Raw genomic sequence first — 25,128 nt, forward strand, 5'->3', positions numbered from 1 at the left:
GTTTTTATCAATAATAAAATTACACAGAAAAACATTTGATGCATTTCAGGCAATTTAACCCATAATTACCCACTTTTTCATATTCAATGGTAACTGTAGGAAAAACTTAATGTGAAATACGTGCGCAAAGTTCCTCTGCTGCACTCAAGAAACCATTCGGGCCCTCGCCTACGGCTCGTGCATAAACGTTTTTCTTCGGTGCAGCAAACTGTCACTTTGCGCACTAGTTGCACAAATAACTATAGTAGCTTACTATAATTATTTATATATTTGTTTCTTTGTATTGTCATGGCTCGACTTGGATATATTTATCAAGATTTTTATCAACAAAATGTATTATATAGATGAATTGATGTTTGATTCTACTTACATGGCGCCAACAAAGAGCGTATCCTTTTTCTCATCCACAAACAGGGTTCTGTAGTACATGCGACCACACGTGAAGTCCCGGACATGATCTGAAACAATTAAAAATTAATTCTGTTAGGATGAATAATTACTAAAAATCGAGTATCATAGAAATCAAATAACTGAATAGAGTACAGTAGGCTTCCCGTAGATTTGCTTCGATGACTTTGAAACGGCATATTGACCAGGTATGGTTTGCGGTATCAAGAGGTATATTCACGGATTTGCAAAACATCAGGCTTGAGTGATTGAGAATCAGGCTTCTTCTTCTTGCTCTACCTTATCCTATTATATTAAGAGAGCAATTTCTGTATTTTTATAACTGGTTATTTATTTATTTTCATATCTGGATATTTATGTTCAACGGATCTCGAAAACGGCTTCAACGATTTTCACGAAATTTGGAACATAGTAGGTTTATGATATAAAGATTCGATTGCACTGGGTATCATTCTTTGGAAAACTCGCTGAACGACATCAAAAGGAATTCATCCTTGGAAAACAGATGATAATTTTGTCGTCTCTCGATAACAGAAGATGCGTGTGCCTGTGTGGGAGAGAGACAGAATTATTCCCAGCTGTGTAATCATAATCAATCGGCGAAAAATTTAATCTAGCTAGACAATTTTTAATCGATTTGATCAACATAATCTGATTTGTTGACATGACATGATAATCCTCCTAAACTGGAGTATATCATAATTTTCAAAGTTGATCATTATTTGACAATTTCAAGTGATTAGTGAGTGTTATTTATTCAATTTGGTTTGTATTATAATCTAAATTATGATTTTTTTGTTTTCAAATGTTTGAACAGAAAATTGAACCTGAATTCAAGTGTATGGAACATAACCTACTTTCTGGACTATTTATAGTGTATAAATCAAAATTTGGGAAAGAAACAGTGTTTTGGGCTGTGCCTGTTAGTACTTCCCCAATCTTTTTTAAGAATTGTTTTCGGTTTATCAAATGTCAATAATTAAATAACGAGCGAAGCTCGGTGCCCCGATATCAATTTTTGAATATTAGCGCTCATCGAATTTCCATCTAGCTGTTTACCCTGTTGTCAATATTTGCAGTAGCAGAAGTCTTCGGGGTGAATTACAGCATTTAATTTGGATTTTCGTTTAACAATGATGATTAATTCATTAGCATTTGAATAATTGCAATATATCAGCAATTTCCATCTGTAAATTACAGGTTGCCGATTCGTATAAATTTGCAACTTAATCAAATTTCCCATATTTAAGGTCAGAATTGGATGTAAAATATCATCACCGATATCCCAGTCGTGCTAGAAAGATTTCAGGCTTGAAGGATTAGAACGAAATTTAACTTTCAACTTTTAATTGGAACATCGCGAAAATTTGTTTTTCTTTTGAATATCACTCCTCTCAGAATCATGGGGCGTCGTGATGCAAAACAATTTTTTATCAAGAGGAGCAGGACTCTCGCTTTCCACAAGGGTCTATTTTAATACTTCACGAACTGAAAACTAGACGTAATGAAATCTTGAAGAATTGAAAATAGGCCCATAACCATCCTCGGTTAATTAAGAATCTATATGCATAATTAATCAGTCCAGTAGTTCAGACGTGATGATGCGTTAAACATAATTTTCCCAACCCGTACGTGTACAGGATTGTGCAGAAGGAACGCATGTTTTTCGAACAGCTAGTACCCGTCAACGGGAGAGGGTATTGCCCTGGAACGAATGTTGGCAGACGACCCATACTATGCCATTGCAGTTGCTATGAGCGTTCGAACGTACAACATTGTGTGTTCGCTGTTAAGCAGTTTTTTTAGAAACAATATTATAGAGTCAATAACAATATTAACAATATATTAATATTAACAATATTATAGAGTCAATATTTTAGAGTTGAGGGTAGAGGTGCAATGCCCGATCGAAATACTGTACTCCGATGGGTTGCAGCGTTTAGGAGTACTAGTTCTGTGATGGAAAAGAAACCACCTGATCTTTCCCGTTCAGTTCGTACTCCTGAAAATGTAGACCGAGTCAGTGTCGTCATAGAGAAACAATAGCGTAAGTAGATATCCCATGGTATAGGGCATTTATGTCGCAACTTTTACTGATACTCAACCGATTCCACGTAGTTCTTTCCTATGCAGCTGTGTGACGCTGGTAGTCTCTCAAATTGTGCCGTTCATACACTCTCACCCCAACAAAACAGTAAAAATTGGCAATAATCGTCAGTAATCGGCTTGAGATAACAGTAAAAGTTGCGACATAAATTCCCTATACCATGGGATATCTACTTACGCTATTGTTTCTCTATGGTGTCGTCGAGTCGATCGTCTAGGACTAGTAACAACTTCCGTTAGAATGACATAAAAAATTGTAACTCCAGAACAAAAAGTGATAAAAGCTTGAAACAAACGGGAATAGATCATGAATTCTATTTCAAAGAAGTTTTGTTTGGCACTTTATATCTAATAATTGTAATTGAAAGTAGTTATTCAGAAAAAAATCTCGTCCAAAATTAAATGTTTTTGAAAAAGTGCATTTTTGTAGGTTAAAATCATGTTTTAGGTGGAAATATGTAATAACAAACTTGGTAGAATAGTTCATTGTTGTTCGTTTCGCGTTTTACTAGAGGTCTCTATCATGAATGGTTACCATTCTATGACCGTTTTAATTAATGCTGGATCCGCCATTTTTAATCGGCCATTACGATGATTTATAGTAATTGATCTGTAGAATGATTATGTAGTAATCATCACCTCTAGATATTCAAGAAACAATGAGTGTAATATTTTGATCAACGTGTCATGAAAAACCAATTCATACACTTCTTTTTCCCCCCACCACACCGATCTCCCACTCGCCATTTCCCATCCTCCCCACCCACTCCCCTATCAATTCGCAAACCTCCATGTCGAATATATCGTCAAATAAATATCAGACATTTCGTAAAAACGGGAGAAAATGAAAAATTTGACCGGAAAAACTTGACCGTTGGGAAATCAGTGAGAAAGAAAATCAAATCACACGGAAAGTCGAATTTCTCTTGATTAGTTACACGGTTCGTTCACTAGCTTTCTCTCTCTCTAACTCACTCACACACTCGCACTCTCTCTCTCACACACTCTCACTCACAAACCACACACACACACACACATAAAAATGTTCTTACAATACACTCTTGTTCTTCAACACTAAACACCACAGATTTGAACACTTATATATTATCAAAGGCAATTGCTTTTATATTACTTGTACATCGGTGGAAATTTTATACTGGATTTCACAGTTTTCTTGGATGGTCAAGAAATAGTATTTTTAACAGGCCCCATTATTTAAATTATATAGAAGCGAAATGGCACTCACTCACTCACTCACTGACTGACTGACTGACTGACTCACTCGCAGAACTAAAAATCTACCGGACCAAAAACGTTCAAATTTGGTAGGTATGTTCAGTTAGCCCTTTAGAGGCGCAATAAGAACGGATTTGGAAAAATCTCCAAAGATACGCTCAAAATCTGCGTTTTTCCAGGATTTTCTCAGCTTTATCGAGAACAAATGAACAGAGAATGTTCAAATTCAGTACAGAAGCTCAGCTGGGGTGTAATGATGTTGTGTTGTAATGATGTTGTGTTATAATGATGTTGTGTTGTAATGATATTGTGTTGTAATGATGTTGTGTTGTAATGATGTTGTGTTGTAATGATGTTGTGTTGTAATGATGTTGTATTGTAATGATGTTGTGTTGTAATGATGTTGTGTTATAATGATGTTGTGTTGTAATGATGTTGTGTTGTAATGATGTTGTGTTGTAATGATGTTGTGTTGTAATGATGAAGTGAACCTCTTAACACCAGCATACTCACTATTGACCAGGCTATAGTGAGGTCCACGTTATAATGGCAGTGTTTGATAATCCTGTCTGGTATTGCTATCCTTGTTCATCATTCAACAAAGCGGATAGCGCTATCTCTTCCTCGCTTTGCTCTGTTGCCAGATCGTCTTTTAACAATGTAGAATTGATCACTGACAAAGAACTATAACATCTTAATTATGAAAATATTGAAAAATATAAAAATCTTGCTTAGTAAAATATACCTGTATTTCACATTTAGGGTGATTTACAGCATTTGATTTGGATTTTCGTTTAATGATAATTATTCATTAATTAGCATTTGAACAAATGCAACTTCCAATTTATTTCCATCTGTAATAAAATATAATTGATTATTGACCGAGCGAAGTGAGGTATAAGATTCAAGTCGACGGTTTGGCATTTCTCTTAATGTTTAAATTTTTATATCTTGCGCATTTACGGCGTAACGCGGTAATAGATTTTCATGAAAAAATGACAGGTATGTTCCTTTTTTAATTGCGCGTCGACGTATATACGAGGTTTTTGGAAATTTTGCATTTAAAGGATGATATAAAAGGAAAAGGAGCCTCCTTCATACGTCAATAATAGAATAAGAATCAGACTATAGAATTATTCATCATAAATCAGCTGACAAGTGATTACACAGATGTGTGGAGAAGCCAGTCTATCAATCTAGGTAATGACAGGTACTTATGGATGGAAATACTGCGTGAGGTCTACTGTTCACAGAACTACTAGTTTTATACGAGAATGAAAAGTTAATACTAGTAGTTCTGTGAACAGTAGACCTCGCGCTCAGTAAATTACATTGACCTGTTGTTATATTTAAAATGTCTAGAAAAAATCCTACATAGACATATAGCTGTATGTCCTATCGTACCGTGACGTGTCGTCCCGGAATGTGAGTGTGAGCGCTGTTATCAGGTCTGGCTGCAACTGTCTACAACGTTGATGGAAAGATACATTTTCAAGATGTTCGATGTTTTTGAACGGGTAGTATTATAGTTAACTGTCTACTAACGTTAATGGAAAGATACATTTTCAAGATGTTCGATGTTTTTGAACGGGTAGTATTAAGCTGCTTACACATATACGCACTTCCAACCCGCACCGAGCATGCTCCGCCTTCGTACCGCCCTCGTTCCTCCATCGTACCACAGTCGCTCCGCCCGTGCACCCATCATGAGCGTTACGGAAGATGGTAGATCTTCTCGCGTTCCCCGGTCGAACCACTGTTGCTCCCCGGTCGATCATCAATCGCTCTGCTTGAGTGACGTTTGGTTGCGGAGCAGAGCGAAAGTCTGTACGCACCTTTACAGTCCACTAGACAGCTGATTTAAGATTAATAATTCCATAGTCTGATTTTTACGTTAGTATTGGCGTATGAAGGAGGCTCCATTTCCTTTTATATTATCCTTGAGATGCGAAATTTCCAAAAACCTTGTATATACGTCGACGCGCAATTTAAAAAGGAATATACCTGTAAATTTCATGAAAATCTATTACCACGTTTCGCCGTAAATGCCCAACATATAAACATTTCAACATTTAAACATTCAAACATCAAGAGAAATGCCAAGTCGATTCGAACCTTAGACCTCACTTCGCTTGGTCAATGAAAATTCATTGGGAAATTATTGAAAAATATAATATCATGCTTAATGAAATATACCTCTAATTTACCTGTAATTCACCTTTGGGGTGAATTACTGCATTTAATTTGGATTTTCGTTCAATGATGATAAATTATTCATTGATTAGCATTTGAACAAATTCAACCTCCTATATATTTTCATCTGTAATAAAATATAATTGATTATTTCAAACGAGAATGAACAGTTAATATTACATCAATGAACCTGTATCAGCTACCGTCTATAGAAGGCATTGACAAGACAGAGGTTCGGCAACGTTGGTCTCCTATCTTTCTCCACTGCCATTATAACGTGGACCTCACTATATAATCTGCAAGAGGGATTACACCATATTCCCCAGGATGGAGTATAAAGAGCGTGCCTCCAGTATAGCTGGGTGAAGCAGAAAATCCCTAATTTTTTTATTCCCGAGGGTTTCATTGGATGATGAAGGGTTCCAACCCTTTGCCATGAACTCCCTTTTATCCTTTGCCCCTCTCTCCCTCATCCCTTAACCTACTCATCCCCTCTCTCGCAATTTTAGCACCCCTAATCGTCCTCTCCTTCTACTCGTTTCCCTCTTTTTATTCATGTATCCAGAACTCTGGCGCGAAATTCAGAATTGCATGTTCTTCATCCCTACCCTTTTCGACCGAATATGAGAGGTTTTACACACCTAGAAGTGAGAGATCCTATCTTTTGTCGATAACTTTGGTCGGAATTTTTGTGTTTTGCTGATTTTCCTCTTCCCTTAATATTTTTTCATTTATCCCTTCCGTCTATAGTGAGGTCCACGTTATAATGACAGTATTTGATCTACTTTGATTTTGCTATCCTTGTCTATCATTCGACAAAGCCGGTGGTACTATCCTTTTCTATAGTGAGGTCCACGTTATAATGACAGTATTTGATCAACTTTGGTTTTGCTATCCTTGTCTATCATTCGACAAAGCCGGTGGTACTATCCTTTTCTAGGTCCACAACGATGCTAATTATGTTTTTAACAGTGTAGAAATATGATTAATTAATGCAGAGAATTGGCATCGCTATTCTTCTATCTTTATCCACTGCCATTATAACGTGGACCTCACTATAATCTTGATTCCCTCTCTATTCAAAATTTGTAATTGCACCTTGGTTACTCAATAAAGTTTGTTTTTTCTGTCCTGCGAAATTATTGCTTTAATATGTGAATATTTCCTATTTTAAAAATAAAAATGTGCTTCTATGTTTGATTTCAATATCAGCTGTAAATAACTAATACTGAGTAGGTTTTTGATTTTATATTCAAACTAGCCGTCAGGCTCGCTTCGCTCGCCATATCCGTCTAGCCAGGGGGCTCCGCCCCCTGCACCCCCGACTGGATCGTCCAAGAATGAAATCAGCAGGCTCGCTTCGCTCGCCTGCATTTTTCGTTTGAGCATTTTTATCATATGTGAGGACAATCCAGTCGGGGGCCAGACTACGTCTGGCTAAACGGATATGGCAAGCGAAGCGAGCCTGACGGCTAGTAATATAATATTCCCAGGATTGAAGTAGCAGTGCCCAATCAATTTTTCCGCGATAAATGCATTTAAATCTTCAACTTGATGCCAACCTAACAAAGTCAACTAAACTTAATGCCAACCTGACAAAATTATTAATTTAGTTGACAGAGTTAACAACTGTTTTGAAGAGGTACTCTCTCTAGATTATAGTTCTATAGTAACATATGATATGGAAATTTCAATTATAATTAAGAGATTGGGAGAAGAAGATATACTGCTAAAAGCGAACTTTAAACCCTTAAAAACAACCCTTAGAGTTAAAATATTGCCAAAAGATTTCTTAGTGCGCCTCTAAAGGGCCAACTGAACATACCTACCAAATTTGAACGTTTTTGGTCCGGTAGATTTTTAGTTATGCGAGTGAGTGAGTGGTGAGTGAGTGAGTGAGTGAGTGAGTGAGTGAGTGAGTGCCATTTCGCTTCTATATATATAGATTTTTCAAATAAGTGCAATATTTTAAAGTTTTCAATTTATTGTGATACATTCTGTGATTCATTTAGAGTATAACATCAACATTCAAAATTTTCAATTCATTTCCTGGACCGAAAATCAAGTGACGAAGCAGTATGTGATTACATAACCTTCACTTTTGGACAACATTAGCATTTTATCAAAATTTATGGAGAGAAATAGTACAGGCTCAGCCTAGTTTTTCCTCCAATGTCATAATAATTGTATTATGATTATAGTGTTTTATACAATAAATGAATAGATGGAATTAAATAGAGAATGCATTTATTCAAATGCTAATTATTATATTATAATTATTATTTAACGAAAATCCTAAATACATGCTGCAAATCACCCCGAAGACCTCTGCTACTGCAGACATTGACAACAGGGTTAACAGCTAGATGGATATTCGATGAGAACTACTATCCAAAAATTAGTTGCCAGCCCGGGAATCGAACCCGGTCAGTTTGGTGTAAGGGCAAGCATTCCTGACTGGCAATTGGGAGGTACCGGGTTCGATTCCCGGGCTGGCAACTAATTTTTGGATAGTATTTCTCATCGAATATCCATCTAGCTGTTAACCCTGTTGTCAATGTCTGCAGTAGCAGAGGTCTTCGGGGTGATTTGCAGCATGTATTTAGGATTTTCGTTAAATAATAATTATAATACAAATGAATGAATGTTGAATTTTGGAGCATCTGAATTCAAGAATCTACTTTGTGGAAAAATGAAACTCTGAAAATTTTGTGAAGTGAACAACTACAAGACTTAACCTATTTCGGACTATGTGTAACCTTATCTGAATTTGGGAGAGGATTGGCACAAGGTTGCCTTAATTTTGCTCTCCATCATTTTGATTGATTCGTACCGTAAAGAATACGGTAACCTTCTTTCATATCATTCCTATGATTAATTATTATTATTAAACAAGAATCCAAATTAAATAAATACTGTTATTCAACCCCGAAGTCTTCTGCTACAGCAAATATTGACAACAGGGTAACCAGCTGGATGGAAATTCGATGAGAATAGTTATTTGTGCAACTAGTGCGCAAAGTGACAGTTTGCTGCACCGAAAGAAACGTTTACGGAATGGTTTCTTGAGTGCAGCAGAGGTACTTTGCGCACGTATTTCACATTAGGTTTTTCCCTACAGTTACCATTGAATGTGAAAAGTGGGTAATTATGGGTAAAATTGCCTGAAATGCATCAAATGTTTTTCTGTGTAATTTTATTATTGATAAAAACCTTAATCCTAAAATCCTAAAGTCCTCGTTGTCGTTGGTTATAATATATAATGAATAATAATTAGCGCGTTGTGCTTGGTTGCACCTCTGCTCACTATAGCAGCCACAGCAGTCACTGTTACCAACTTCATTTTGATTTTGCTGCACTGTTGCTCCATATAACCTACTAAGTATTTTGCGTTGCCATGTTGCAAATCTGGAGTGCAGAAAAATTTTTCCCGCACTAGAGCGGAAAAAGTGATTCTTTGCGTTCTGTAATCAGTGCAGCAATGGCCACTTTTCAACGTAACTGTAGGAAATAATAATTAGACTACTATCCGAAAATATGGTGTGGCGCACTCACACAACTTTCCTTGCCGTTATTAAAATTGATCACCTGACGCCAGTGTTCACGCGCATCTCACGTCTACTATTCAAAGATCTGAGCCAGCTGGTGACAGGACAATAACGCTGTAGACACACTAGGCCTGCTATCTCTTCATAGTGAAAGATTTAATGATTCCAATCTTTTCCTTCTTCATCACCTTCTTCTACTCCTTCCAATTCCTTTTCTTCTTCGTCTATTCAAAATTATTTGTCTAGAAGATTTGTCAAAATTCTTGCGCTACCATTCAAAATTATTTGTCATGAAAAAATAATTTTTGAATAGTAGCGCTCATCGAATTTCCATCTAGCTGTTTACCCTGTTGTCAATATTTGCAGTAGCAGAAGTCTTCGGGGTTGAATTACAGTATTTAATTTAGATTTTCGTTTGATAATAATTATTTATTCATAAGCATTTGAATAATTTCAATATCTTAGTAATTTCCATCTGCGGTCATTCCTATGAGGTACTTATTGTACGAATCGATAAAGAAGTAGAAGAAGAAGTAGAAGAAGAAAAAGTGGGAGAAGAAGAAGAAGAAGAAGTAGGAGAAGTGGAAGAAGAAGAAGAAGGTGGTGGAGAAGAGGGGAGAAGAAGGAGAAGAAGAATACAAAGAAGACTTTTTCTTCTTCTTCTTCTTCTTCCTCTTCTTTTTCTTCTTCTTTTTATTCCCCCTCATCTTCTTTCTATTCTTCTTCTTCTCCTTCTCTCCTTTCCTCCACCTCCTTCGAAAGGAGGAGGAGGAGGAGGAGGAGGAGGAGGAGGAGGAGGAGGAGGAGGAGGAGGAGAAGAAGAAGAAGAAGAAGAAGAAGAAGAAGAAGAAGAAGAAAAGAAGAAGAAGAAGAAGAAGAGAAGAAGAAGAAGAGAAGAAGAAGAGAAGAAGAAGAAGAAGGAAGAAGAAGAAGAAGAAGAAGAAGAAGAAGAAGAAGAAGAAGAAGAAGAAGAAGAAGAAGAAGAAGAAGAAGAAGAAGAAGAAGAAGAAGAAGAAGAAGAAGAAGAAGAAGAAGGAGAAATAATACAACTTATTGTATGAATAATGAAGAATAAAGAAATAATCAATTTTGTACCTCCATATTTCAATGAAATCTTCTTCCTGAATCCTCGAACTCTAATTCATTTTATGAAAAGTTTTGGAGAATGTTGAGAGAGAAAAATCAATGAACCTTCGAGTAAGAGAATAAATAGGAGAAAACTGAGAGAAATGAGAAGAGAAGAAGATAAAAAAGAAGATCTATAAAAACAGATAAATGCAATTAAATGTTATTTATACCCCTGTCACGTTCTCTCTCTCTGTAATAGTATTAGCGTTCATGGAGTGGTGTAGATGAGGGAAGGGGGGTTTTGGAGAGACCCCTCACACCAAAAATTACCCCGGGTTCAATTTTTGGGGTCGAATTCGGACCCTCATCCCAAGTAGCCCTTACAAATTATTTTCAAAAGGGTGATTGCAGGCGAGATGAAGGACCTTTTTCCCGGGGCTGTTTGTTTTTCGAAATGATTTTGATCAATTTAGGAGCCAGTCACACTGGAAGGGATTAACAATTATACGTGTGTATGATGGAAATATGATCTATAGTGAGGTCCACGTTATAATGGCAGTGGATAAAGATAGAAGAATAGCGATGCCGATTCTCTGCATTAATTAATTATATTTCTACACAGTAAAATACATAATTGGCATCGTTGTGTACCTAGAAAACGATAGTACCACCGGCTTTGTCGAATGATAGACAAGGATAGCAAAACCAAAGTTGATCAAATACTGTCATTATAACGTGGACCTCACTATATTCGATCATATTCGTTGGTAAGTACGGTGAATCGAATCATATCTGCGCCAGTGGATTCAATCAAACCACTGGATTGTGTTAAATACATTTCAGCTCAGTGGGCAATAATATCAAATACTGTGGATTATACGCATATGTGTAACTTTGAATGATGAAGTAATATCATAGAGAAACAATAGCATAAGTAGATATCCCATGGTATAGGGCGTTTATGTCGCAACTTTCACTGTTATCTCAAGCTGATAGTCCACGTATTTCTTTCCTATGCAGCTGTGTGACGCTGGTAGTCTCTCAAATTGTGCCGTTCATACACTCTCACCCCAACAAAACAATAAAAATTGACAATAATCGACAGTAATCGGCTTGAGATAACAGTAAAACTTGCGACATAAATTCCCTATTCCATGGGATATCTACTTACGCTATTGTTTCTCTATGGTAATATACAGTAGAATGATACTAAACCATACTACACAAGCATACAATAATACTAATAGTAGGAATGACGGAAAGAAGTTATGAGGAGGAGGAAGAATAGGAGGAGGAGTATTAGGAGGAGGAGGAGGAGAAGAAGAAGAAGAAAAAAAAGAAGAAGAAGAAGAAGGAGTGAAGGAAGAAGAAGAATGAAGAATAATAATAAATTTAAAAAAAAACAGAGAGAGATGGGAAGGACGTTGGAGAGGTCTGGAACGAGAGAAACTCAGGAGCTAGAAGAAATATAAATGGAAGGACAGGGAAGATACACAAGGAAAACACGAAAAAAATCTCAATAAAGATCTATGGAGTGTGAATTACTGTGGAGATATAACTGAAAACCATCTTGAGTTGCATTTGATCGAAATTGTTCGTGTCGGATCCTTATATTGATAAGGACCTTAAGTTCCAAATTTCAAGTCATTCCGTTAATTGGGAGATGAGATATCGTGTACACAGACGCACATACACTCATACACACACACACACACAACACACACACACACACACACACACACCACACACACACACAACACACACACACACACACACACACCACACACACACACACACCACACACACACACACACACACACACACCACACACACACACACACACACACACACACACACACACACACACACACACACACACACACCACACACACACACACACAACACACACACACACACACACACACACACCACACACACACACAACACACACACACACAACACACACACACACACACATACAGACCAATACCCAAAAACCACTTTTTTGGATTCAGGGGACCTTGAAACGTATAGAAATTTACAAATTGGGGTACTTTAATTTTTTTCGGAAAGCAATACTTTCCTTACCTATGGTAATAGGGCAAGGAAAGTAAAATGCATTTGGCGGGAGTAGATATTGGATTTAATATTGAGGTAAAAAATCAGCTGATAGTTGCAGTGATAGTAGTTTTAATTTTTCTGCTCGAAATTCTCAAGTTTATTTCAATATTATTGAAACTTTCGGATTTTTTAGTGTTATTTCCGGCTCTTATCAACCCTTCGAAATTCAAAATTCATCAGTCATATCTCGAATACGTATTCTCTGAGTGTTAACCTTTGGTGAAAACATAAATTTTAAACTTAACCTCACTTTGGACTATTTATGTGCCAAAATCAAGGAATTGTAGAAGTTTTGGGCAATTGCCTGTTTCTTTTTCCAAATATCGTGTTTGTGACTGTTCTAATAAATAAATAAATAAATTAACAGCACGACTTCGGGCCCATAACTTAACTGACCGTTTTTAGCTATTGGGGACATAATTATAAGCTCTTTCTGACGACTGTGCAACGAAATCATGTGTCTAATTGGGCGTTTTTAGTTTTCTGGGAGCTATAGTTTACTTTGACATTTGTGCAATGGAAAATGAATTTATGGCTTCGTAAATGAGTTAACTGCCAGTTTTTAACTTTATGTGAAGACTCTGCAACCGGCAAAAGGCATCATCTTGAGTGGTCTTTTAAGTCAAATAAATTATGTGGGACTGACAAAATGGTATTTATTTCATAATATGGAGAGATTCCACAATATCTCTGTTCATAGTGTAAACTTAAATGAACTCGAAAAATACGAAACAATATCTCTCCACTGCAGTAGATCAGTGCGTACATTTTGGCCTACATTTGTGGTGAAACAAAACCTATTCTGATGGCGGCAGAAAGGCTGTCATCACCCCAGGGGATTCCAGATAACGATAAAGGTACAGTATTATCTGTTAGAGATAACAAGAGAAATATAATGTGTGACATACGATGTCCCATATGCATGTCAACACTGTGCGTTGCAAGCCGCATGGGACAACTAGAAACGAGCTCTGACTTTTATTACAATAGCTCCCACTATTTATTACGAAATATCTGTTAAACAATTTTGAAATACATGTGTACATGCTATAGTGAGGTCCACGTTATAATGGTAGTGGAGAAAGATAGGGGAACAACGCTGCCGATCCTCTGTCTTGTCAATGCCTTCTACAGACGGTAGATGATACAGGTTTATTGATGTGATACTAATACTGTTAATTCTCGTTTAAAATAATCAGTTATCCTATTATATTAAGCGAGCAATTTTTGTATTTATATATCTGGTTATTTTTATACGTTATAATGACAGTGGATAAAGATAGAAGAATAGCGATGCCGATTCTCTGCATTAATTAATTATATTTCTACACTGTCAAAAACATAATTGGCATCGTTGTGGACCTAGAAAAGGATAGTACCACCGGTTTTGTCGAATGATAAACTAGGATAGCAAAACCAAAGTTGATCAAATACTGTCATTATAACGTGGACCTCACTATAGAAAAGGATAGTACCACCGGCTTTGTCGAATGATTGACAAGGATAACAAAACCAAAGTTGATCAAATACTGTCATTATAACGTGGACCTCACTATAGAAAAGGATAGTACCACCGGTTATGTCGAATGAAAGACGAGGATAACAAAACCAAAGTTGATCAAATACTGTCATTATAACGTGGACCTCACTATAGAAAAGGATAGTACCACCGGCTTTGTCGAATGATAGACAAGGATAGCAAAACCAAAGTTGATCAAATACTGTCATTATAACGTGGACCTCACTATAGAACTGACTGTTTGATCTGAACCGTACCACATACAGTAGTATCCAATATCGAATCATATAAATCAATAGGACAATAGTTGAATCGCCGGACCTTAATAGCTTCAATTTGATTTAATACCGTTTATTGATACACGGTTGGCTGCATCGAACGTATAATCCACTAACATCTCATATATCTCCATACATAAGTTATGGATAACAATAATACCCAGCGGCTTATTGCATTCCATATCGGTCCTGTTTAATTATTTCACTCCAAGCTATACTAGTAGTTCTGTGAACAGTAGACCTCGCGCTCAGTAAGCTACATTGACCTGTTGTTATGTTTTCTCAAAAATTAATGAATAATTTATCAATTTAAAATGTCTAGAAAAAATCCTAAATGAATATAGAGCTTTCTGTCCTATCGTACCGTGACGTGTCGTCCCGGAATGTGAGTGTGAGCGCTGTTATCAGGTCAGGCTGCAACTGTCTACAACCATAGAGAAACGATAGCATAAGTAGATATCCCATGATATAGGGCGTTTATGTCGCAACTTTAACTGTTATCCCAAGCCGATAGTTAACGTAGTTCTTTCCTATGCAGCTGTGTGACGCTGGTAGTCTCTCAAATTGTGCCGTTCATACACTATCACCCCAACAAAACAGTGGAAATTGACAATAAACGCTGGAGACACACGAGGTCTGCTATCTCTTCATAGTGAATGATTCAATAGAATCAACAGTTGCCAACAGTTTGCAATTCAATAATCACATTTTCTCGAATTAATTATCGAGCTTATTTTTAATTTTAGGTGAAAATGTTACTGAACATTAATTGTAGAGATTTTCATACTTGATCTTTTCCATTCAGAATCTTTTCCATTCTTTTGAGCTTCAAACGTGCGACATCTCACAAACGCAGACGAGACACTTCACCAACTGGACGAGAATGGAATTGCCCTGGATGCAATAAATTCTGATGACAATCTGCATGATACCTCACAATTCAACAACAGACAATATCATACTTCACCATTTAGTAATAACAGTTTTTCCTTAGTTAATGTAGAAAATAACAACGTTCAACATCCCACATGTTTTTCTCCCATTTTACAAAATTCATGTCCTCAATCACAAATACTTTCCCGGCACAGAGAAGAGAGTAGTTTTTTAGAGGTAATTTCCATGCTCAACCGAACTCTATAAACAGAAGCACACAAATCAGTAACTTTCATCAACCGTTCTATATTAATGGAGATCACTGTTCTGCACTCTCAGTATTCTTTTGCAATGTACAGAGCTTAAGCAATAAAGTACAAGAAATCAATGTGATAAATAGTACAAATAGACATGATATTCTTTGCTTGACAGAGCATTGGTTGAAAAAAGATCTTTTAAGTCTAGTCAAAATAGATGGTTTTGTAATGACCTCTGCCTTCTGCCGAGTGAATTCTAAAAATGGTGGTGTAGCTATTTTTATTGCTGACAGATGTGTAAATAATTTCAAAGAAATCGATGTATCTACATATACAGATGAAATCAACCATGAGTTTGTTGCTGTTAGGAATAAAAATTTGAAAATAATTGTCATAGCGCTATATAGATCACCAAAAGGTGATCTAGCTCTCTTTTTTAATGCATTAGATAGACTAATTTTATCATTAACTAAATATGTGCATGATCATCACTTCATAATAGGAGGTGATTATAATGTTAACATATTGTCTGTTGATTCTAGAAGAACTGATTTGGTGAATTTTCTCAAATCTTATAACCTGTATTTAAGTAACTTCGAGCCAACAAGAATGAATTCTTGTTTAGATAATGTAGCAACTGACTTGCATCCTGATTTGTTTGAGGTGACTGTTGAGCCTGTCATGCTAGGAGACCATGATGCTGTATGCTTCAATATAAAGTCCAACTTCTTGAACTTAAGTGTGGATAATGCATGTAATAGCTTGAAAGCCGGTAAGTCCTACAGTTTTAGAGCAATAACTACGGAGGGAACCAATCATCTGCGTTCTCAACTCTATGGTAGGGATTGGTCTAGTATTCTCATTCACAAATCAGCTGAAGACAATTTTCAAACCTTTTTCAATACATTTTATGAGTTTTTCAAGTGTTCTTTTCCTTTGAAAATTAGGAAGCCCAACAATGACAAAATTAGTAAGATGAAACTATCGCCTGCTTTAAGTGGTCTGAGGAATGCGTTACTCATCGCTTACAATAAATACAAGAATTTTGGGTCGGAAAATGAAAAATTTAATTATCGGAATTTAAGGAGAATCTATAGATCTGAATTGAAAGCATCTAAACTGAATACCAATGTTAGGTTTATTGAGTCGGCAAGCAATAAATGCTCAGCTGCTTGGAAAATCATTAGAAAAAGTTCAAATCCATATCAACAATGGAAAACATCAGTCTCTCCAGATGCGTTCAATAAATATTTTTTAGAAGCAATAGAGAAGATTAACATTAGTATTACCGCATCAGAAATATCAGCAACCAACTTTTTGGAGTTTTCCCCTAGATCTGTTTCAAGATTTGAGTTAAGAGAGGTATCAGTTGAGCAGGTTCTTGCCATTGTTTCGAAAATGAAATCTACAACTAGTAATGATATCTATAATATATCTAGCTCATTGATTAAAAAGTTATTCATTCAATTGCGGACCCCTTAACATCATGTTTTAATGCTTGTATGAATGAGTCAGTCTTTCCGGCAGTTCTCAAACATTCTAGAACTGTGCCCATCTATAAAAAAGGTTGCAAGGATCAACCTGAGAATTTTAGACCAATATCTATCCCTCCAATTTTTAGCAAAATTTTTGAATACATAATTGGGACTCAACTCTATGAATATTTGGAGAGTAATGGCCTACTCTCAGATACCCAGTTTGGTTATAGGGCGGGCAGATCAACTATTGACGCGGTTAGCTCCATTGTCGAAGATATTATGGACTGCTTCAATTCTAAACGTTATGCAGGCCTAGTGCTTTATGACTTAAGTAAAGCATACGATGTTGTAAGCCATGACATTCTGCTGAAAAAATTGCATCATCTAGGCGTGCATGGAAAGTCCCTCAAGCTCATAAAGTCGTATTTGAGTGAGCGTAAACAAACTGTCAATGTCAATAAAGAATTTTCCAAGCCTTGCCATGTACCTCAGGGAGTACCACAAGGTTCAATATTAGGACCATTGCTGTTTCTTGTTATGATGAATGATGCAGGTTTCAGCACTGATTCAAGAATAGTTTGCTATGCAGATGACACCTCCATGCTCTCGACCGATTCTGACATTGCAACTCTGAAAGAAAAGATGTCTACTTGTCAAGAACAAGTGAGCCTATGGTTCAGGGCAAATAACTTGCTTCTCAATAGTGGAAAGACACAAGAAATGATCTTAGGTTTGAGACAAGTGGATGAGAAGAATGTGAAGAGTGTGAAGATTCTTGGTATACACCTCGACCAAAGACTAACATGGGGCCCTCATATTGATTATGTATGTTCTAAGCTGAACCGAGTTTTGTATCTCCTACGAAGATTGAAGGAATGTGTTCCTAAAGATTACCTTAGGATGACATACTTTGCTTTCTTTCAAAGTACTTTTTCGTATGGTCTCTCTCTATGGGGGTATATATATATATATGCATATGCATACATAGGCCAAAATTATAAAAAAAAAAAAAAAAAAACATAATTTTAAACTTAATATTTCAAATACTAATAGAATTTAGAACGTTCTGGAGCCACTGACACGCATCTTCTCCAGCATCATGGAGGGCCGACAGCCCTCCATGATAGGAGTATTGTGGACACTCAGATATAAGGTGGTTCATTGATTGGATTTGTCCACATTGGCACAGAGGATCAGATGTGTATCCCCATGCTGTCATCAGCTCAGCACACCTTCCCACCTGCGTCCTGAACCGGTTAAGGCCACACCACTCTCTACGTCTCAGCTGGGTGCCAGGAACAATGTCATTTGGGTCATCCACAAGGCCTTTGTTCCTGACCTCTCCCTGCAACCATCTCAGTCTCCATAACTCCCTTGCACTTCTAATTTCCTCTTGCTCGTCAAGTCTCAAGTATCTTCTTGACTTGAGGCGCCTTGGTGGAGGGTTAGCCAAATCTCTTGAGACTGGGAGATCCTCATGAATGTGTTGTAACTGGGAAATGAACTTGTTCTTCTTCTCCAACCTTCTGAGATCTGGAGGCATGATGTTACTGAGCACAGGCAACCACTCAGTCTCTGTTGGTCTCAATGTCCCACTAATCTTCCTCATAGTTTCATTGAAAACTGTATCAATTTTCTCAACATGTCTGCTGCGAGCCCAGACAGAAGAGCAGTACTCCCCTGTGCTGTACAGAAGTGCAAGACTTGATGTTCGAAGGGCATTCATGTCACAACCCCAGGTTGTTCCCGCAAGTTTGCTGATGATATTTAGCCTTGTCTTCAGTTTATCTCTCAACCCCTGCAGATGTTGTCGATATGTGAGGGATCTATCAAGTCTGACTCCTAGGTAACGGGGAGCTTCCTGATGAGATATTCTTTTGCCACATAACCTGAGATCAATAGTCTTTTTTGCATGCTGGTTACTGAGATGGAATATTGTTGAGACAGTTTTGGACGGGTTTGGCTTCAAGAACCACTGCTGGAAGTATTCTGCCATTAACTCTAAGTCCTCATTCAACACAATTTGGAGCTGATCAAAATTTCGACCTTGAGTAACAAGCCCAATGTCATCGGCATAAATAAACTTGCGTGATTGAGTAACAGGCAGGTCTGCAGTATAAACATTGAACAAAATTGGTGAAAGAACCGATCCTTGAGGTAAACCATTTTGTAATCTTCTTATAGTGCTGAGTTTACCATAAAGAGACACTCTGCATGTACGGTCTCTCAAAATAGCTCCAAAGAGATTGACGGTTGCCTTGCATTTCAGGATCCTTGCTAACTTCAGAAGAAGACCAGATCTCCACACTGTGTCATATGCTGCACTAAGGTCCAGAAATACGGCTCCTGATTTGAGGTTTCTCTCAAACCCATGCTCAATGTAAGTTGTGAGCCCCAATACTTGTTCCTCACAACTCCTACCTCCCTGAAACCAGCCTGCTCCTCTGGCAAACACTCATCCATTCTGCTCCCTACTCTTGTCAGTAGGACTCGTTCAAAAAGTTTGTACACAACTGACAACAGGGCTATTGGTCTATAGCTTTTTGGATCTCTTTGATCTTTTCCTGGCTTCAATACTGCTACGACCTTTGTTTGTTTCCAGGATTTGGGGAGCTCAGCTCTAGCCATTACTTCAGAAAAATACTTTGAGAGCCACATTATAGCTTTAGGTCCCAAATTCTTGATAAACTCAGGCAGAACTCCATCAACTCCTGGTGCTCTATTGCCTTTCATCTTTTTAATGGCAGCTATAATCTCTTCAGAACTTACCAACTCAGCCAAAAAGGATTGTTGCATGCAGTTTTTCAGCTCCTTCTGTAGTTTCCGCTTCATTTGAGCTTTCAGCTTTGGGGGCACATCTATATCACCATTTTCCTGGAAGATGTCAGCTATTTGATCAGGAGTCACATCCGCTCTTTTTATGGATCTTGTGTTCCCACTCAGCTTTCGGAGTAAACTCCATGATTTTCTGCTGGAGTGAGTGAAATCCAGACTCTGCATGGCTTCCATCCAACGATTGCGTCTTCCTTCATCCAAATTTTTTATCAGGCTATTGGCAAGCTCATCAGTTGGTGAAACTTTATATTCAGCAAGTAAACCATCACATTCTGCATTCCAACATGGGACATAATTCTTTCTATGGCCTCTTGGAATAGATCTCTTTGCAGCCATGAAAAGCAGTCTGCTGAACCTTCCATAGTTTGATATGTTGATAGGGATTCTGGAAACTGTTTTTTCCACTTCTTCAGTAAACTTTGCCCAAACTGCCTTACGGAGATTCCACCTTGGAAGTTCAGGATTTTGAACACATGGCAACCTCATGCCAATCTCTAAAACCACCATGCTATGTTGACTTCTAGGGAATCTTGATTCAACTGATCTTGTCACATGCAAAGGTCTACCTTCCCTATTACATGACACAAAGCACAGATCTGGAGTGGTAGAAGTTCCCCATCTGGCAGAATGAAAAGTGCTGCCTTGTTTAGCATCATATTCCAAGTGAAAATCATTTACTTCAGCCCATCGAATCAGACTCTCACCATCCCTGTTTTCAGTTCTGTAGCCCCACAGAGGGCTATGAGAGTTGAAATCGCCAGCATATATGCACGGATGTGCAGCATGAGGGAGGGCAGGGTTCTCCCATTCTTCCCCAGGGGGTTTGTACACATTGAATATACTCAGCCCTCCGTATACTATGCCTATGGCATGACTATTTCCATTTAAACCACTACAATTAGAAGCAATATTCGATGTAACAAATGTGGCAATTCCATGCTTATCATGATTTAAACTGTTAACAAGTGTATAGCCTGGAATCTTCAGCTTGTTATCCAAATTCACTGCTACATGTGTTTCTTGAATCAATATGATGTCAATTTTGAGATCTTTACTCATTTTTCCACAAATTTCTCCTTTAGCTCTTGTCATGCCCTCAATATTAAGTTGTGCTATTCTAAGTAAGTAACTATCTGGATTGCCCTGAAAAGGACTTTGGCCTATGTAGCCGGGAGACATTACTGGAATGTGTCCGGCTTGCAAAAAAATGAGCTTCAAATTGATTTCAAAATCCACTCAATATCTATGGGGGTGTTCTCCTGATATTCATAAAATCCTACTGCTTCAAAAGAAGGCAATAAGAACTATTTCCAATGCTGACTACTTGGAGCACTGCAGGCCTTTGTTCATCAATCAAGGGATAATGACTGTTTATAGCTTGTTTGTTCTCATGTTGGCCGTGAATGTAAAGAAAAATATGAATGAGTTTATATGTAGGGAAAATATTCACCACCATTATACAAGAAATAGGCAACAAATTGATGTGCCCTATACCAGACTTAATAGAGTTCAGAGAAGTTCAAAGTTGGTTTCTTTAAAAATATTCAACAAGCTACCCATCAATGTGAGAGCTATGACAATAAATGACTTTAAAAATAGATTAAAAATGCTTCTAACGGAAAATCCTCTTTATTCACTAGCTGAGTATTTTAATATGGATGAAGGGATATTTAACAATTATTTCTGAACATATGTTTATATTCCTATTGACATTATACTTTAAAGTAATATTATTGTATTATAGTACATAGAATTTGAGGAATTGACGTGATTATTTGTTTAGATCTTAATTTAATTTATGGCTGACGTTTCCAATTGTATATTCTGTATACTTAAAGGAATAAACTTTATTATTATTATTATTATTATCATTCGAAATTTTTGTTTAAATTGAAGAACTCGATTCCAAACCGGCCTAAGTCCATTTTTGTGGAAATCGAGATATCAGCTGATTATTGAACCTTATACATAGACCTTCATTCCTAGCATACTAACTACTCCAAACTATCCTTAGTCACTGCAAAATAAATATCACAATATCACGTTTTTTTCCAAAGTGTATCTAAGTCCATTGCTGTTCCTTTCCATTCCAACCTTAGTCCTTTGCGCATGCGCAGAGCATCTTTTTCTGTCGGTCTGTCTACAGATTGAAGCCCAACTACCATTTTTACTTCGAGATCAGCGCGTTTTCAAGAGAAGAGAACAGTGAAAGTCAAGAATACATACACTGGGGATTACCAAGAACATCAAGTGATCAAGAAAAATTATTCAAAAAAATAAGCAAAATTTATTCAACTCAGCAAATACAGCACTTGAAGAAACTTATCATATTAGTGACATGAAGAAGGTCCGAGTCCAAGTTTCTTTCCAAAATGTCACCAAGTCCATGGACTTAGTGACATTTTGGGAAAAAAGCAAGGAAATTAACCTATTACACAGGAATTACTTCAAAATATGCAAAATTATTGTATGGAATTCAAAATACACACTTTATACATTGGATTATGAACATTTTCCAACATTTAAGTGATGACTATCAAAAAAACGATTTCCTGAGAAAAACACTTTTGTGACTTGGGCCCGTTTGGAATAGAGCTCTTCAATTGTATCTGGAGCCTGATAATCGGGAATCTAAAATCAAACTTTGCATAGATGGAGCGGAGCTCCTGAAATTTTTACAGATATGGGACTTGTGGCAGTTGATAGAGCTTATCAGTATAGAGTTGATTGAGTTGATAGAGATATGTGAATTTGTGGTTCAACTGAATCAACTAGAACAGGTGACATGTGATACTTGTGGATGAGAAAACTGCGTGAGGAAGAAGAAGAAGAAGAAGAAGAAGAAGAAGAAGAGAGGAACTGAGGAGCTGAATAAGTGGAAAATGATGAAGTATGAATCAAATATATTTGTTCATATTCACAAGAGAAACATTCTGAATTCCAGCTGTCAATCTCAGATGTTAGCTTTCAAACACAAACCATGATGAAGAAGAAAAAGAATGAGAGAGCAAGAGAAGAATATCAAGAATGATAATAATAAAAAGAAGGATAGAAGAGGAATGCAAGTGATCCTGCAACTGATCTGATCCAACATACACACGTCAGTTGACTTTTTTCACTCGAGCTGCTTTTTAATTTTTTTTCCACCCAGTCAACCTTAGATATTTCCACTGGAAATATTTATGGCGATAGAATGAGTCTGGGAAAGAGTGAGGGAGACAATATAAGACAGGAAAGAGATAGAAAAAAGGGTAAATATTCCAACTACCGCAAGACCATACATACTGTATGCCAGGCTACAGTTTCCAGACCCAATGTGTGTGCTTTTTTCATTTGCTGGCAATAAATTTTGAACGTTTGACGGTGTCTCTGATATTTTCCATTAGGCGAGCATAAATCGCTCCAACACCCCCCCCCCAACTTCTACAGGGTTGGTGCCACGGGGCCCCCTCTCAAATCCCCCCCCCCATCAAGGGGCTGGGACCCAGACCGAACATATTTCACTACATGCATGCATGAGTCTCAACATGTATATATGCTTGCTGCAGTATTGTTTGCATATATATAACTAATATGGGATGCCTGATTCCAGGGGGAAGGGGAGAAAATAATTTGAGGAAATAGAAATTTGAATATGCAAAGTGTAGGATATAACAACAGATTAGACAAAGATTGCAAAAACTAGTAGTTCTGTGAACAGTAGACCTCGCGCTCAGTAAGTTACATTGACCTGTTGTTATGTTTCTCAAAAATTAATAAATAATTGACCGAACGAAGTGAGGTCTAAGATTCAAGTCGACGGTATGGCATTACTCTTAATGTTTAAATGTTTATATGTTGCGCATTTACGGCGAACGCGGAAATAGATTTTCATGAAATTTGACAGGTATGTTCCTTTTTAAATTGCGCGTCGACGTATATACAAGGTTTTTGGAAATTTTGCATTTCAAGGATAATATGAAAGGAAAAAGGAGCCTCCTTCATACGCCAGTCTGGTTTTTATGGTAATATCTTAAAAACCAGACTATAGAATCATTCATCATAAATCAGCTGTCTAGTGGACTATAATACCACCCGTTCGAAAACATCGAACATCTTGAAAATGTATCTTTCCATCAACGTAGTAGACAGTTGCAGCCAGACCTGATAACAGCGCTCACACTCACATTCCGGGACGACACGTCACGGTACGATAGGACAGAAAGCTCTATGTTTATTTAGGATTTTTTCTAGACATTTCAAATTGATAAATTATTTTTAAATTTTTGAGAAAACATAACAACAGGTCAATGTAGCTTACTGAGCGCGGTCTTCTGTTCACAGAACTGGTAGTTTTAAATCTTGTATGGCTTTCAAAGTATATTGCAAACCCTTTTTCAATTATCTTGAATAAATTCTGATCCATAGTGGCATAATATTACAACACATAACACAGTCATGTAATCTTCCATACATGGCATTACATGATGTAGTGTAGCCAGGCCTTACACAATACAGCCGGGTATTACACGTACAAGCACAGTGTAGACCGGCCTTAGCTCTCTCTCACTCGCTCCGGGTCTCTCCATCCTGTTTATTCGCTGGACCATGTGATAGGATCTAGAGGATTACATCAACGCTTGCAGACCCTCTACACCCGCCAAGCACCCAAATTCGGCCCCCCCACCAACAATAATTAGGGAAAGGATACACGACTCGTCAGTAGGAGCTTACCCCTCATAACAGGCCCTTCACCCGAAATAAGGGGGTACATGTTGAGGGTATTTGAAACCCCCCTGTCATGATATCCCCTCGAAATACCGGATGTATTCAAGTGTATCATGTATGCTCTACATGTGGTAGGAATTGATTCTGGTTGAAATTCACAAAATATATTTCTTGTTTTTCCGCCATTAATCCTTGAAATTTATTAATATATTACAGAATATTATGTGAGCGAACGTTTAATCCTATTATATTGAGCGAGCAATTTCTGTATATGTATTTATATTTATAAGGTTATTGAATGAAAAAGACTAAGAAATTGCCCAAAAAAACCACTGATTTATTGATAATTAGAAAGACCGGTTTCGGTTATTACACCATTGTCAATCTCTGATGAAAAATAAAGGAGTTTATCAGAGATTGACAATGGTGTAATAACCGAAACCGGTCTTTCTAAGTATCAATAAATCAGTGGTTTTTTGACAATTTCTTAGTCTTTTTCAT

The 25,128-nt window shown here is 37.2% G+C and overlaps 1 protein-coding gene across 1 annotated transcript in view; it reads right to left on the reverse strand.

The window, feature by feature from the left end:
- Positions 1–25,128, reverse strand: part of LOC111062116 (semaphorin-2A) — a 303,344-nt gene that overhangs the window by 95,624 nt on the left and 182,592 nt on the right. Inside the window, exon 2 of the mRNA XM_039435336.1 lies at positions 371–458. Coding sequence (XP_039291270.1) covers positions 371–458 — 88 coding nt within the window. The remainder of the gene's footprint in view (positions 1–370; positions 459–25,128) is intronic.

The sequence above is a fragment of the Nilaparvata lugens genome, chromosome 9 (assembly GCF_014356525.2).
Source record: "Nilaparvata lugens isolate BPH chromosome 9, ASM1435652v1, whole genome shotgun sequence".
NCBI lineage: Eukaryota > Metazoa > Arthropoda > Insecta > Hemiptera > Delphacidae > Nilaparvata > Nilaparvata lugens.